The sequence below is a fragment of the Colobus angolensis genome, unplaced genomic scaffold (genome assembly GCF_000951035.1).
Source record: "Colobus angolensis palliatus isolate OR3802 unplaced genomic scaffold, Cang.pa_1.0 Scaffold163, whole genome shotgun sequence".
NCBI lineage: Eukaryota > Metazoa > Chordata > Mammalia > Primates > Cercopithecidae > Colobus > Colobus angolensis.
The window spans coordinates 8,866,847-8,882,567 of record NW_012114744.1 but is presented as its reverse complement, the minus strand read 5'-3'; the positions used below and the strand labels follow the sequence as shown (position 1 = coordinate 8,882,567).

Here is a 15,721-nt window from a genome sequence, read left to right as displayed (position 1 = left end):
AAAAAGTAGTAGTTTAAAAAAAAGCATGCAATGAACTATAGAACTGTACAGGGTGTTAATGGAAAAAAATAAGTACTACAACTGGTTTGAGTAAATCAGTTAATAAATTAATTTTAACACTATATACTATTGTTACCTATTATCACTCACCATTTATTACTAATATCATTTGTAATTATCCTTTCATCTAAGAAATTCAAGATATAATAAGACTTTCTGGTTTGGAAACTTTTTTTTCTGTTTACTATTCTGATTTTCCTGAATAATTATCCATAATAGATGTTTAGAAATTTAAATTTTTTACAGGAAAAAATGCTTTCTCATTTACATTAATATGGTGAGTACTGGTGAGAGAATTGTTTTTCTTGATGGAAAGAGAATGCAGAGTTATATTAGTATGAAATTAGAAATAAGACCTAAAAGCTAACTATAGATTACATAAGAGTAAGGCTATCTACATCAAGACAAATTGACTATAAATTCTAGTAGGGCTGGGAATGTGTTTTGTTTATATCTAAAGCTAAGTAGTAGTTGCTAACTTGAGGTTTACTGGACCATCAATTTACAACACAATGTGAAACAAACCATGGTCCTTATCCCTGAGGATTTTCAAAATACATCCTCCATATTACTGTTGGAAGAGTCTCCATCTTCCCACGTGCTCATGTGCAGACACCATACACACACACACACACACACACACACACACACACCCCACTTGAATGTCCCTAATCACTCATCTCTATGCAGATTCTCTGATAATTATGTAGTCTGTATCAGCACAACAGTATCAAGTCAAGCCTTCAAAGGTCTTAAAATAGAGGGTTTATATAAAACACTTTATGGTTATTTTTGTTTCCTATCAAAAGAGACAATAGGGTCCAAGAAATACACAGAACTTTGCTTCTAAACAAAAGGTACATTTGCTATAAATTTTGTAGAAGGCCTTTGCAATACATTGTCCAAGAAGTCCCTTAAAAATCCATCTCTAAAAAAAGTTTTCCTTTCACTGCCATATACTGAAATTCCAAATTAGTCGTTACTTCAATTTACACACTAAAAACATACTTCCTTAGAAAGGGCCATGGAGGCTGCCTGTGGAGACTCACTCACGGCACCATGACGATGTGGTAACTACTCTAGTTAGGGAGTCTGGAAGTCAGAGGACATCAAAAGGAGTGGAGGCACCTTATTGTCAACAAATGACCAGCTTCATGGTTTTGCCTTCTCCTAGGCTTGTCCAGTCCGTATTTCAGTGAATGTGCTCAAAGAAAGCAGGGTTTCCTTGAAAAACAGAGGAGCAAATGGTCTTTGATTTCTCACGAAAACTCTTGGGTTTATCTCTTTGCGTTAATTGTGATAGTAAAACAGTAAAAAATGAGATTTAATTTTAACTTGTATTGGTCGGTCTAGGGCAGTGAGTGAAGGTGACGGGCTGGAAAAATATTAATCCAAGTTGGTTATTTAACATCCGCTTTATTTGGAGGAGGACACTATTGAAGCCACCTGCTCAGGACAATGAAATTCTTCAGTTACATTATGGTTTATCGCCGATTTCTCCTCGTGGTTCTCACTGTGTTGGTTTTACTGCCTCTGCCCATTGTCCTCCACACCAAGGTGAGTGAAATTGGAGAACAGACTGGTGGATTTCCTGACTTATTTAATTGTCCTTTATTAAAACTGTTTGCTGTTTAACTGCCTGGTTCAGAGCTGAATGAGTGTTGACACTTCATGCCTAAAGTCAGGATGGTTGTACATGATGTTTTGTCCATTTTCTCCCTTTTTAATAATTAACATTGGTTGATTCTTAGTATGATTAAACATAATTAAATAGCATATTCAACCAGAATTGTTCTCTGCCTATCAACTAGATGAGAGGAACAACAAAAGAAGCACAACCTTTGAGATTTTGCAGTTCAAGTTGTCATTCTCCAGGGAGCATGCAGGGCTAGTGCAATCCCTTCCCCTGAGAATAGGCAGCAAAGCAATTGCTGGGGACAGAGGTGGAAGAACAAGGGAAATCCTAGGTCCAGCACAGACTGATTTACTTGTCAGCTCTGTGGGTTGGTCACAGAACTCCTGGAAATTTAGTTTCCTTGTGGGAAAAGAAGACATTGAAAGTATAGAGTAATTTCCTTTGGTCAATCAGAAAATCTAATAAAGCATTGTACCATGTTCTGATAATTTCAGGTTTTATTTCATTGTGGTGTACTTGTAAGCATTTTTCTGTTTGCTTTTTAAGAGTAGTCAGGGTATTAAGTCCAGAACAATAAACTCAAACATGTTTAATTTCTTGGGAAAATGATTTGAATCAGCAAACATTTAACAAGCACTTTCTCAGTGCCAGGCACAAATGTCACTTGGTAGTAAGAGGACAGGCTTTGGAGCCAAATTCTCTGCTTCAGGTCCCAGATTTACCACTTACAAACTGTGTCACCTGGGCATGCTACTTAATGTCTCTGTGCTTCTGTTTTCTCATATGAACGATGGGGACAGAAGCAGGCTTGTTGTGAGAATGAAATGAAGAAATGCTCATCCAACACTTGGAGCAGTGCCTGACACACAGTAAGTGTGCAGTGCCAGTCTCCCTGGGTGTGTTGACTCCACAGATGGAGCAATTCCCAGCACTCCATTATACACAGTCCCTCCTCTTAGTGGGAAAGAACTCTGCTGATGCTCTCCTCTAACAAGTACTCATCAAGGTTACACCAGTCTGGGTTATAATAGAATCATATTAACTATAGTATGGTGGTCCCTCCAGCCTCAGTCAGAAATCTTTGCCAGTGATCTTGCGACCTCTGAAGGGAATTCATGTGAGCTAATAAAGTCCTTTTGGACACTGTCAAGGCCTCCTTTACCTGCAAAGCTGGAGAAGGGACTGGCCTCTGCTGCAGCATCTGTGGGTTGTCTCCCACCAGGTGCAATCTTTCAGCTGCAGCATTCTTGGCTGGGTCTTTCCTTGTGCTGAGGTCTCACAGAGCTACATGGAGGGAAGGGAAAAACTCCCCACCCCTTTTGGTCCAAAGTTCTTCTAACCCCTCAAATTCTTACAGAATTTGTAAATAATAATAATAACTAAAAGACCTAGTCAGCTGTTTTTGGCTTTGTTGGTTTTGTTTTTCAAATTCTGTGTGACTAACTCTTTCCTTCCCACCCTGCTACTCCCACCCCCGGCTACTTGTGAGGTCTCCTATATGAATCTCTGGCAGTCTCGTCAGATGACAAATTCCAGCACAGAAATAGGGCTCTATTCTGAATTCTCACCCCACTTCCCTGCCAAGGACTTATGACATTATGATCTTCACTTTGCAACTCTCCTGGTCCCATGAGTCCTCTAGATTTGGCTGAATCTTGTCATGACCATATCCTGGTTCATACCTGGAGCTCTGCTATATTTTAATATTTTTGAGTTAGTCTCAGCATAGGTTCTTACTTATGACAGAGAAAGTAGGAAATTAAACTAGTCAAGACAAATTTAGGTCATGACTATGTATTATCTGTGTTGCTCTTTTGACGTATAAATGCATGACAATTTGATTATCCTCCATAATTTTCAGAGAAATGAATATAAACTCTTTGAAAAAGAAAATAAATTAATAAATCAAAAGCAATCATTTCAGTACATGATTCATTAACTGGGAAGTGTATTATTTTTAAGAAATGCAGCCACTGGTTATTTTTTCCAAGGTGCTATGACGAAAGAACATTAGGTCCATGCAGGAACCAGGTGTCTGGCACCAAGTTGCATCTGGTGAGCTAAGTTCCTCTTTCCTTTCCTCCTAATCAACTCATTTGTTAAAACTCAATTAATGTTAATGGAGGATTTATTCCTAGTACAATAACATGATTTTATTTGTTGGCCACTTTAAACATATATTTAGTCATTCAATAAACTGCTAATTAAACTGAAAGACTATTATTTTAACTGTTGCTTACAATGAAAGGAAATTTTTTTGTTAAAGAATGTAGGCCTTTGGAAGGTATAAAATTTAAGGAGACGTTTACTTTAACATAAATGCAAGCCAATTTACTGTTAACTTTTAGGTTACCAAACTGGAGAAGCCTATGCTTCTAAAAACACAATATTAGATTAACTAAAACATTCAACGGAAACAAAAATCCAAACTTCTCTTTCAAAACCACAATAAATCTACAGGATGTAGAGCCAACAAACAATGAATTATTGACTAATTTCTTTCCTTCATTTTCCTACTGGTTATTGAGTTGTTCAATAGACTGGCCTTAACTTCTGTCTTAATTCCATCTAAAGTCAAAACAGTGTCACGAATGAAGAAAGACCCTAACTGGTTTTTCAATGTATTATTAACAGGGAAGGAGAATAGACTGATTTGCAGAGTCTGTTTCAGGCATTCTGCCAACTACTTTCCCCAAATTATCTAATGTAACCTCCATCACAAACCAATAAACAAGTACAAATGTGCTTCTCATTTTACATTTGAGGGAATTGATGCTCAGAGACATGTAACTCACCAAAGGCCACCTACATGCTCCAGAAAGTAAATTTGAGCTTGGGTTCTGTCAGAACTCAGAATTCATGCTTTAAAAGTGATTTTGTTTTAGTCTTTTGTATATTTTTGAAGATTTACTCTCTCATGGCTTGTTAATCATTTATCAACAACACAGGCATTGATGTTCATGAAAATGCTTTAGACAGGCCAAATGGATGAGTTATGTTTTAACCATTTCCTCAATTGACATCATGGTACACAATGTCATTAAAGTAGAAAGTTGCAGTGATTCTAACCACTGAAGACAGGTTTATGAGAAATGAAGCTATAAAGGATGTCACTTGCTGGGTGTCCCAGAGCCCCAGTTATTTAAGCTGGTCAATCAGCTTATCAGGATATGGTGCCCCTTTTCTCCATACTTGGGTCCAAATTAGAAATAGAGACAAAAACAGGTAAGCAGTTTGCAAAAATCTGGTTACGTAGATTTTTCCAACCAACTTCTGTCTGACTCTAGAGCCAACGATGTTAATCACAACTTAGTGTCTGTGTCTTTATAGCTTCCATGGTCATAATAAATATATTCCTAGTACATTGCTGTGAATCTCACTTTGCTAATGAAATTCCATTTTCTTATTGATTTACACTGAGCATCAGAAATTCTTTTTGTCTCCTAAACATAATGGTAATCTCAGTCCTTACCCAATTAGTAGTTAATGATCAGTAAACAAGTCTGGAGTGTAACTGCTTTTTATTTGAATGAAATAATCACACTGAGTTTTTCTCATTTTGGAGAGAAATTTCTTTAAATATTAAAATCTTGGTAAAACTGGTCTAGTATACCTGGCATAATTTCAGTAATATTCTCTGTGGAACTTTGTTCTTTTTTGACTATTTCATTAATTTTTACTCTTTTCAGCAGTCAATACTATTTCCTTACTTATTTTTCCAGTTATTGGATTTTCTTTGTATTTTTATTCATGAAACAAAAAGAAGACCAGGTTTGTTAGAAGAGAGAAAAATCAAACAACAATATATTATATTTGTAGAGTGCAATTCTTCCAGGTACACCTACTCCATCTAGCTTACTCATTAATCAGGACCCCTTTTTAAGATCAGTAGACAAGGAAACAACCACACACATACTGAGCAGCATTTCTTAGTTGATGGGTTGTAAAACCAATATCAAATTTTAATTCTTTCTTCAGAAAATATTTTGGATTTCTCTAGAAAATATTTTATATTCTAACTTTGAAAGTCACAATATATTCCCTTGAAGCATCATGACTTTCAAAGTGAGAATAGAAATAATAATAAATAAACAAAATGATACATAATGAGAGACTTATGTTGCTAGATATAAAAATAAAATAAACAGATGGGAGAAATACGATTGTAAGGAAATATAAACTTTAAAGAGTGAAGCATCCCCTAGAAGGAGGAAGTGGTAGGTTGAGAAGTTTGTCAAAGAAAATGAAAATGAGTGGGAGATAATTTAAAAAGACTATATGTGAAAGAAGAGGGAGGAGAGAATTCTAAGAAAACAAATAAGTTTTAAAGGGTGAAATAAAATAGTTAAATATATTAATGGAAATAAGTGATACTGCTTTAAATGTTGGCATAAAAACATTGTAGGGATTTAAGATAAAGAAGAAAATTCTATAAAGTCCAAGCAAGTGAATATTTTGGACACCAAAGAGTGAAGAAATGATCAAGAACAAGAAAAAAATAGAAATCATGCTAATAGCAATGTGGTAGCTCAACAAAATCAGAAAATCCAATTTTGATAATATATTTTTATTTCACAAATATTTTACAAGAACTTTCCCAGCCCAAAGTGTTGTGCCAGATGAACTATGTGATATAAGCAGAAGTTTAAAATGTTTCTGTCTCTAAGTAGCTTGCAGAATTGCTGGAAAGTCATTGTATAGTATGACAAACATTAATGGCAAAAGAAGGTTGTATGTAAACACATGCCAAATAATTTAAAGAAATCATTTGTGTTATGAAGGTGTAATTAAAAAGTGGATAAACCACTAAGGATTCATCATCCTCCAGCCCTTCTGTTCCCCTAACCACATGCAGATCCACTTGCCCACAACCTGCTGCTCCTTCTGTTTTCTTTATGTCAGAGAACGCCACTACCCTTCACTCCACTCACAAGCTTGAAAGCTGTGTGTCATCTCAGACACTTCAAATAACCACAAGCCCCCATCACTAATACGGTGTTGCATCTCCTTAATCTAAATCCTCCTAAATCTCCCCTCTCAATCTCATCTTCTCCTCTCTTTCCTTTCCCGTTGGCACTGCTTTCCTTGAAGCTGTCTTTATCTCTTTATTCCATAGACCATTTGTTTTTTACACACTTTCTCCTACAGTCTCTGGCCAGAATACTATTTTTTAAATGCCAACTCAGTCCTATTGTGAAAAATCAAAATTCTTCAATGGTTCCCTTTTGCCTATAATGGAAAAATATCTAAACAAAGATTGGTATGCTGATGGATATGTATGACTTTTCATTTATTTGTCCTAAAAGCCTCCACCACACAGCCCCCAGTATCTATCTCCCACATTTGCATTTTCCTCTTTAACAATACTTCGCTATTTGCAGTTTCTAGAATGCCTGTGATTATTCTTGTCTCTCTGCCTTCACATATGCTATATCCTCCTCCTAGAATGCCCTCTCCTCTTGCCTTGTCCTGCCTGGGAAGGAAGGCTCAGGCTGTGATGTAAATGGAAGATCATCCTCGATGCTCTCATTGCATCGTGGATACATTGGCCCCCATTACAGTGTGTCTTCCATTTTGCTTTATCTTTGTCTTTCCTTCCAGACTGTAAATACCTCAGGAACATGGAGTATAGTGTTTAAATTTCTGTCTCCTCCAGCACCAAACCCAGTGCCTGTCACATAGTAGATAGTTAATAACTGTGTTGAGTGAATGGATGATCTTGCATGGCAGAAGGATGTAAGGCTTTGGACCTGGTAGGAAAGAGAGAATGCAGGAGAAAGAGGTTGATGAAAGGAAGGAACTTCAATAGAGTGAAAATAATGATGAAAGGACAGAACAAGAAGAATGTAGGTGTAACCAGAGGCTGTCCCTTCCACAAAGCTCTTTCTTCCTCCCATAATATGTTTTATACCTTGTTTGGTAACAATAGTAAATGTGGATGCCCACTGTGAGCCTCATAGCGACAATTAGAAATAGTCAATACCATCCCCATTTTACAGAAGAACAGAAACTTGGAGAGGTCAAGAAATGTGCTCAAAGTCACACAGTCCACAAAGGGAGCAAGGGGATTTAAATACAAATCTGTCTGACTTCCAAGCCCATGATGTCATTGCTTATTTAATGATATTTATATCAGATCTTTAAAAGCTGTGCTCAGATTGCCTTACATCATTGTTCATGCATTTGCAATCACGAAAGCACATGTTGAGGTGATGACTCTCTCAGCCTGGATCACGTAGTAACCTATACCCATGATGGACAAATAGTATGAGTAAGAAATAATTGGTTGTTTTAGACTGCTGAGATTTTGGAACTTTTGCCACAGTATAGCTTATCCTGTCCTAATTAACATAGCATATTCTGGAACATTCCCCAAGTGACTCAGACATGCTACCCTTGGCTCATTTTTTTATTTATAAAATGAGCAAGGCTCTTTTTAAAAAGTTCCAAATGTTGTCTCTGGATAAGCTTCCCCAGATTCACCTGAGATACTTGTGTAAAGTCACAAATTCTTAATGTGATGTGTAGGATGCTGCACATTGAATAAACTCCCCAGGTGATTCTGGAGCAGGTAGTTCATGAATTGCATTTTGATCATATCCAAATGTATAGTCAGGTTGGAGAAGTGATTATTTCTGTATCTTTTTCCAGTTCCACTGTGTAAAGAGTATGAAAACAATGCATCTCAGGTGCTGGTTAGGTGTGGAGGTTGAGTGGAAAGGAGGAACTAAAAATTTCCCAATAACTGGTATAGTGGGCCATCAATTGGTTTTCTCTGCTATCCATTTTGGCTAAAAACAAACAAACAAACAGAAAAGAAAAGAAAGCTAGTTATTTCTCCTTGACTTTGTAGTTGAGCTTATTTTTACTCTCCATCTTCCAAAATGAAGATATTTTAAAGCACTTTAAACTTTGCAATTAATATAAATTGAGTCTTTTTATCACTGCTGCAGTAGGGGTAGGAATACCAAGAACCATACAAAGCCCTTCACAGGCTCTGTCAAATAATAATGGTGTTTTTCTTGTAGCACAGAGATTTAGAATGCATGATTTTTCTCCTTTTTTAATTGCTTTGTGTTCTCTTTAGAAAATCAATTGCAATGATTGAGGTCTGTGATTGGCTCTGCTTTTCTCACGCTGTGCTAAGAAGAGATCGTACCCACATACATACTAATTCATCAGCCAAATTACTCCCTAATATCAGTCAGTATGTCATTTAAAGAAGCAGAAGAGACGAAAAACTATATTTTAAAGCCAACTTATATTCTAATTCCATGTGGGGCTATAATTTAAAAGAGAACCACGGTGATTTTTAAATATAATCAGCCACATTTTCTAAGATAACTTGACAGTCAGAACTTTGTGAGGAGGAAAAAGTCATTATCTAAATTGCCTAGTCATAGCTTTCTTTGCCTTTTTCACCCCTTCAGCAAATACCCTAGCTGTGCAATTGAGGTGGTTAAGACAAGATATGACTATGATATTGGTAACTGGGGGCTGGGTAAGTGGGAATGTCTGTAATAGAGGAATTCACCTATGCAGGTAGACATTTTAGTTCCAATGCTATTTGTTGACAAGAGAGATGATGGCTGCAGGAAAACTGTAAACACATTCACCCACTGGGGCAGGAGGCAAAATATCCATTTCCAGGAAAGGAGGGGAGAACAGAGAAAAGGGAACAAAGCAAAGAGAAAGAAGTTTCTATGCTAAGGAACTTTATGCCTAAGATACAGATTTAGTGTTTTATAAGATATATAAATACAAACAATACTAGAAAGAACAGAAAGAAGAACCTTACTCACTCAGAAATATTACTGACCATATACTGTATGCCAAGTACTGCTTTAAATGTTGGGAACAGGGTAGTAAATTTTAAAAATATATACTATAATAGAGTTTATACGTGGACAAGTCTCAACTCTACCACACGCTAGCAATGTGATCATTGAACCTTAGTTCAGCATGAAATTAGACTATGTACCCTAAAGAATCTTGGCGGGGGTTAAATAAAATGTCACGTGGAGTGCCAAGTGTTGTATCTGACACATGATAAGCATTCATGAGTATTACTTGCCCATACTGTAGTCATAAGTCAGAGAACAGATTTATCTGTCTACTTAGCAAATATTTTCACGTCTTAAATAAGTTTTTCTATATATAAAGTCTATGATCAACAGTCTAGAAGAGGTTTTAGACAATTAGGATCCTTCCTTCCCAAGCTCTTTCTCCATTGGAAACACAAAGCAAATAAAGATCTCTGTAGATCAGGATGAGAAGGAAGAGCAAACAAGTGGCATGAAGGTGGAAACCTGTGGTTGAAAGCACTCCCATGCCATTCAGGGGCCAGAGCCCGGTTGAATGCCAGAAACTAAGGGCTGGAAAATGGTTTTCTCAAACCTGTGAAAGACAGAAAGAGCTGGATTGACCGCTGGCGGTGGTGGCTCACAGGAAGCAAACACTGCCCAGCTTCCCAGCCAAGACATCATCCATACTACCTAACTCAGCTAGATGACTGCATTCATGCTATGCTGGCAAGAAAAGGACTCTAGGGTGTCAAGATAAGACACATATGAACCAGGAACTAGGAACTGACTGGAAGAAACTGTAAAAGTGCTAGATGAGAAACAAGGAGTGCAGAAAAAGAAAACACAAGAATAAAGCTACCACTCAGAATAAATTTGTAAATAAAATTTCAAAATATAAAAAGACACTAGAGAAAGACTGACAAAATTTGCTCAGAAGAAATGAAAATAATAGGGAAATCAACAAGTTAGAAAAGGAAAAACCCCCAAAAAAGAGAAACAAATTATTTTTCAAAATATAAAGCAAGAACAGGAAAGTATAAAATAAATCTAGTTAGATATCCTGGAATTTTGACACTGAAATTTAAAAAACAAACAAAACCCTCAATAGATGTGTCACGTTTGGGGCACCTGGGTGGTCCTAGTTAACCAGCTTCCCCAGGGCAACTTCTCCTTTTTCATTTGATTCATGTCAAAGACGAGTCTTAGACACTCTAATGCTCAACAGCTTATTCTCAACAGCTTCTCCTTTTTCATTTGGTTAATGTCAAATATGAGTCGTAGACAGCTTATTCTAATGCTCAACAACTTATTCTGACTTTTCCAAGATGAAGATGAAGAGCAGGCCAGTGGCATGGGCCAGATGTAGTCAGATGACTGACTGACCAGGAGGGCCTCCGTCCAGTGACCAGTCTCAGAATTTAAAGGACACTTCCCCTTTACTTAGGCTTGTATTCAGCCCAGGTGAGTTACCAGACATTTCTTTCATAAAGGGAGTTTAAACAATTCTTGAAAGAGTAAGCCTTTTTTGTTTATGAAAGTTGCATCTGAGGTAGCCTTGTCTCCTGGAAATTCCCAGGCCAAGGTTGGAAATCCCCAAGCCAGGTTGCATCACATCGCTAAGCAACACTTAGTGTCAACCATACTATGTAACATACTGCTAAGTGACATGTAGTTATCAGCAAGATGCCTGAATAAGCCTTATGGCTATCATTAATCTTATAACCAAGGAATCTCTCTTATAGTATACTACAAGATGAAATAAACTTTAAACTGAGTATCCTTGAAGATATATTCAGTGAACTGAGAAAGAATACTAGGAATTTACCAAAAATATCAGATAGAATATAAAAGGATATTTTTAAGTGAGAGAATCATTTGGAGAATGATTTCAGAGCCCCAACATATGTATAAAAGACATTACTGAAAATGAAAGACTAGAAAAGAAGTCATATTCAAAGTAATAATTACTGAATTCTCCAGATTTTTTTTAAAAAGATGAGCTCTCAAATACATTTGTAAGTACAAACAACTTAATTAGATATTAGTCTATATTTAGGCACATCATGAATGAGATTTCAGATTAAAAATAATGTGATTTTTTTTAAAGCTTCCAAATCGAGAAGAAAAAAAATCTCCAAAAGGATAATAATTAGATAAATTTTTCATTTCAACAATAATGAAAATATCTAATAAATATATAACAGACTTTTCTGGAGAAATCTACAAAGTATTATAGAAGAAATTTAATAGACACCTGAAAGAATAGAGAAGTTCATAGATAAAAATACTTGAAGCTATGTCTTACTCCATAGATTCTGTGTAATTTGAATGAAAATTTGAACAAAATTTTTACAACTTGAGATAGTAATTTTAAAATTCAAAAGAAAGAGTGAAAATCTAATACTTTTAAGGCAATTTGAAAAACATATAAGATGAAGGAGTTGTCATACAGATTGTAAACCTTATTGAAAAGTTAGAAATGTTAAAAGAGAAATTCTGCAAGAACTGATTTTTAGAAGGCAGCAGTGGGATAGGGAGAGGACAAAATAAAGAGACCAGAAGCTTATGTGTCTGCATTTGAGAACTTCAGCATAGAAAATATGAAGCAACATGAATTACTAGGCAAAAGATGAGCTCATTCAATTTAAAAAGCATGGCACTTTGGTTATTCATTTTGAGAAAAAAATGTGTTAGATTCCTATACAAAAAAATTAAAGCTCTACACTTGAAAAGAATTTAATCTTAGAAAAAATATGGAAATATATAATATAGAAAGATTTTCTTATAAAATATGGTAAAAACATGAAACAACAGAAAAGAGTTTAAAAATCACTGCATTAAAATTAAAATCCTCCTGTCAATTAAAAATACAATAAAGCAAATTTCATAAACAAGCCAGAGATTAAGAAAAAATGTTTATAAATATATAGTTTATAGAGAAATAATATTAAGAATCTAAAAATAACTCCACAAATTCATGAGATAAAAGAAATAAATAACCCAACAGAAAAGTGAAAAAGAACTATAAATATAGAATTTGCAGAAGAGAAACAATTATGTTCAATAACTGTGAAAATACTTCACTGGTATTCAAGAACATGCAAATTAAATAAGAAGAACTTTTCATACCATCAGATTGTCAAATGAATAAATTAATCCAGTATACCAAGGATGGTGAAATGGAACTTCTGAACATTGTTGGTGTTAATATAAACTAGTATGACCATCTCGGATAGCTTCTTAGTTCATTTTTATACTGCTATAAAGAACTGGGTAATTTATAAAGGAATGAGGTTTAATTGACTCAGCATGGCTGGGAGGCCTCAGGAAACTTACAATAATGGTGGAAGGGGAAGTGAGGCACCTTCTTCACAAGGCAACAGGAAGGAGAAGTGCCAAATTAAAGGGGAAGGGCCCTTTATAAAACCATCAGATCTCATGAGAACTCACTCACTATTCTGAGGACAGCGTGGGGGAAACTATGCCCATGATTCAATTACCTCCACCTGGTTTCTCCCTTGACACGTGTGTGTTATGGAGATTACAATTCAAGATGAGATTCACGTGGGGATGCAAAGCCTAACCATGTTAGATAGCAAATGGGCAATATCTAGTAAAGTTCAAATGGAGTCCTTCCCATTTGAAGTTCTGGTGCTAGTTTTCTCCACTAGCTAAGACAATCTATTTTCCATAGACATGCATGTGGAGATAGGTACAAAGATGTCCATAGCCTTATAATAGTAAAAAATTGGGGAAAAATCCAAACAAACATCAATAGAAAAACAGAAAAATAAATGGTAAAATATTCATAAAAAGGAATACTATATCTGTTTAAGATGAAGTAGCAATAGATCTACATGTATCAACATGCATGTATTTGAAGTACATAAAATATTGAGTGAAAAAAGCAAGTGCAAAGTGACATATAGAGTAAACCTTATTTAATTTTAAAACCACGTGTTATTAATGTATAAATGTCTGCATGTAGTATAATCACAAAAACATAAATGGAAAGGATACAAACCACATTCTAGACAGTGGTTAACTTTGGGAATGGTGGAGGAGAAGGAAATGAGGGAGCGGTCTTCAACTTTAACATCAGTCTTTAACTGAATATGGAATGTTTTATTTGTTTAAAAATAATTTAAGCAAATGTGGCAAAGTGTCAACATTCGTTAAATATGATAAGCTGTACAAATATGTTTGTTGTATATTTTTACTATGTTCTAAATATTTTATAATTTTGAAAATGCTTTTAAAGAATACATGCCAAAAAACTTCTAATACATATATTTTTTAATGTAAGGGACCAGGAACTGTCCATACTATAATAGCTTCATGTCTCTGGTAGTGTGAGGAAATCTTATACTAGGAAAGACGGAGCTGCTATAAATGAGCCAAAGAGGTGCAGTGTATACACACAGAGCAGGTATCTAGGGTTAAGCGACATGACATTTCATATGATCTAATGGAATTCCACCTGGTTTCTACACAACTGCCTCTGTCTGGCTAGGTGTGGCTTGTTTGCTGAACTTCTTGATGTTAACTGTTGGAAGTGATAAGAAGTACAGAGATTTTTAAGCAGAAAAGTAGTATTTTTGAGGAAGTCCTCTGGACTTTTTTTCCCTCTTTTCTCTTTATTTTGAGAAGGAATCATGATTTTTTTAAAAAAATTGTAAGGTCAGTGGTAGTCATAACTGTAAATCATTACAGTCACGTCCTTCATGATAAATAAACAAGATAAAAAATATAAATGATGAATTGATGGGTGCTGACTAGTTGATGGGTGCAGCACACCAACATGGCACAAGTATACATATGTAACAAACCTGCACGTTATGCCCATGTACCCTAGAACTTGAAATATAATAAAAAAAAAAGAAATAAAAAGAAAATTGGGTTAAAAAAAAAAGTACACATTATTTTTGTTGCTATCATTCAGTTTAAGAATTGATAATACTAAAATACTTCAATACAAAATGTGATTAAAACGTTTACTTGTTATGGTTGCAGAGTAAGTTTTAATAAAGAAGCAACTTCCAGCAGAGTTGGGGGGTAGATTGTGGGGGAGGAAGGATTAACTCATACTCTTAATTGACAACTGATCTTCTTTTATTGCTGTTTGACCGTTGTTCTCTTGAGGAGGTAGTAGTGGTAGTGATTGTGTGTGATGGTGGTAAACAATTTGTGGTGGTTTTGTTTCTTAGGAGTAGGAGGTCTATTAAGAAGGTGAAGAAAAAGAGGAAAGAGACAAAATTTGGAAGAAATTTACAAGAGACAAAGATAATATAGCTTGAAATAATGGGTCACTCTATGAAATTCTAGTGACGAAATGAAGCTAATTTATTTTCTGCCTCAAAGGCGGTCCTAAAATCAAATATCTAGGATCTCTTCTTAGTTGCAACACAGTTCCACAACTTCTGAGTAGTTTTCTTCTTCATCAGAAGAACTTGTCCACCAAAAATAACTCACCCTCATATTCTTTGTGTGTGTGTGTGTGAATAGATGTGAATAACAGAAAAGAAGAAAATGGTTGTTTTTTTTTCTATCTCTTATACTTTTCTTCTTCTTAGCAAGGTTATTCACAGATCTTTGATTTTAAAGTGAACAAATAACCCTATATACTTTAATAGGATGGTTTTTAAAGAAAATACTTGGTATTGTGTTTGAATTGACCTTCTGCTATTTAATGCCTAAGGACTTTAAAGGGAAAGAATGCTTTCCTGCATTCTTTCACAACCCCAAGCATGACCAAGAAAAAATCACACAATAGAGAAAAGGAAATGTAGGAAGGAAGCATTCCTGGGGTGAACCCAATAGGATGCTCATTTAATTTATCAGCCAAAGAGGGACAATTTTGAAAATAAAAGGAGATACTAATGAGAAAGGAAACTTTACAACAACACTGTCCTGAGAAAATTGGAGCAGATGGCTACCCTGCCCATTAAAGAGCACTCAAACAATCCTAAAATTTGTATTGAAACAAAAGACCGCAAATAGTTAAAGCAATCTTGAACAAAAAGAACAAAGCTGAGGGGCATCACACTACCTGATTTCAAAATATACTGCAAAGCTATAGAAACCAAAACAGCATGACAGTGGCATAAAAACAGACATGTGGACCAATTAAACCATAGAGAAATCAGAAATAAATCTGTACATTTACAGCCAACTGATTTTCAGCAAAGGTGCCAAGAACACACAGTGGGAAAAGGAGAGT

General features: G+C 35.5%; 1 protein-coding gene across 1 annotated transcript in view; it reads left to right on the top strand.

Moving 5' to 3' along the window:
- Positions 1-1,475: 1,475 nt before the first annotated feature.
- SLC13A1 (solute carrier family 13 (sodium/sulfate symporter), member 1) overlaps positions 1,476-15,721 on the top strand; it is an 86,658-nt gene continuing 72,412 nt past the window's right edge. Inside the window, exon 1 of the mRNA XM_011937410.1 lies at positions 1,476-1,617. Coding sequence (XP_011792800.1) covers positions 1,519-1,617 — 99 coding nt within the window. The 5' untranslated portion in view covers positions 1,476-1,518. The remainder of the gene's footprint in view (positions 1,618-15,721) is intronic.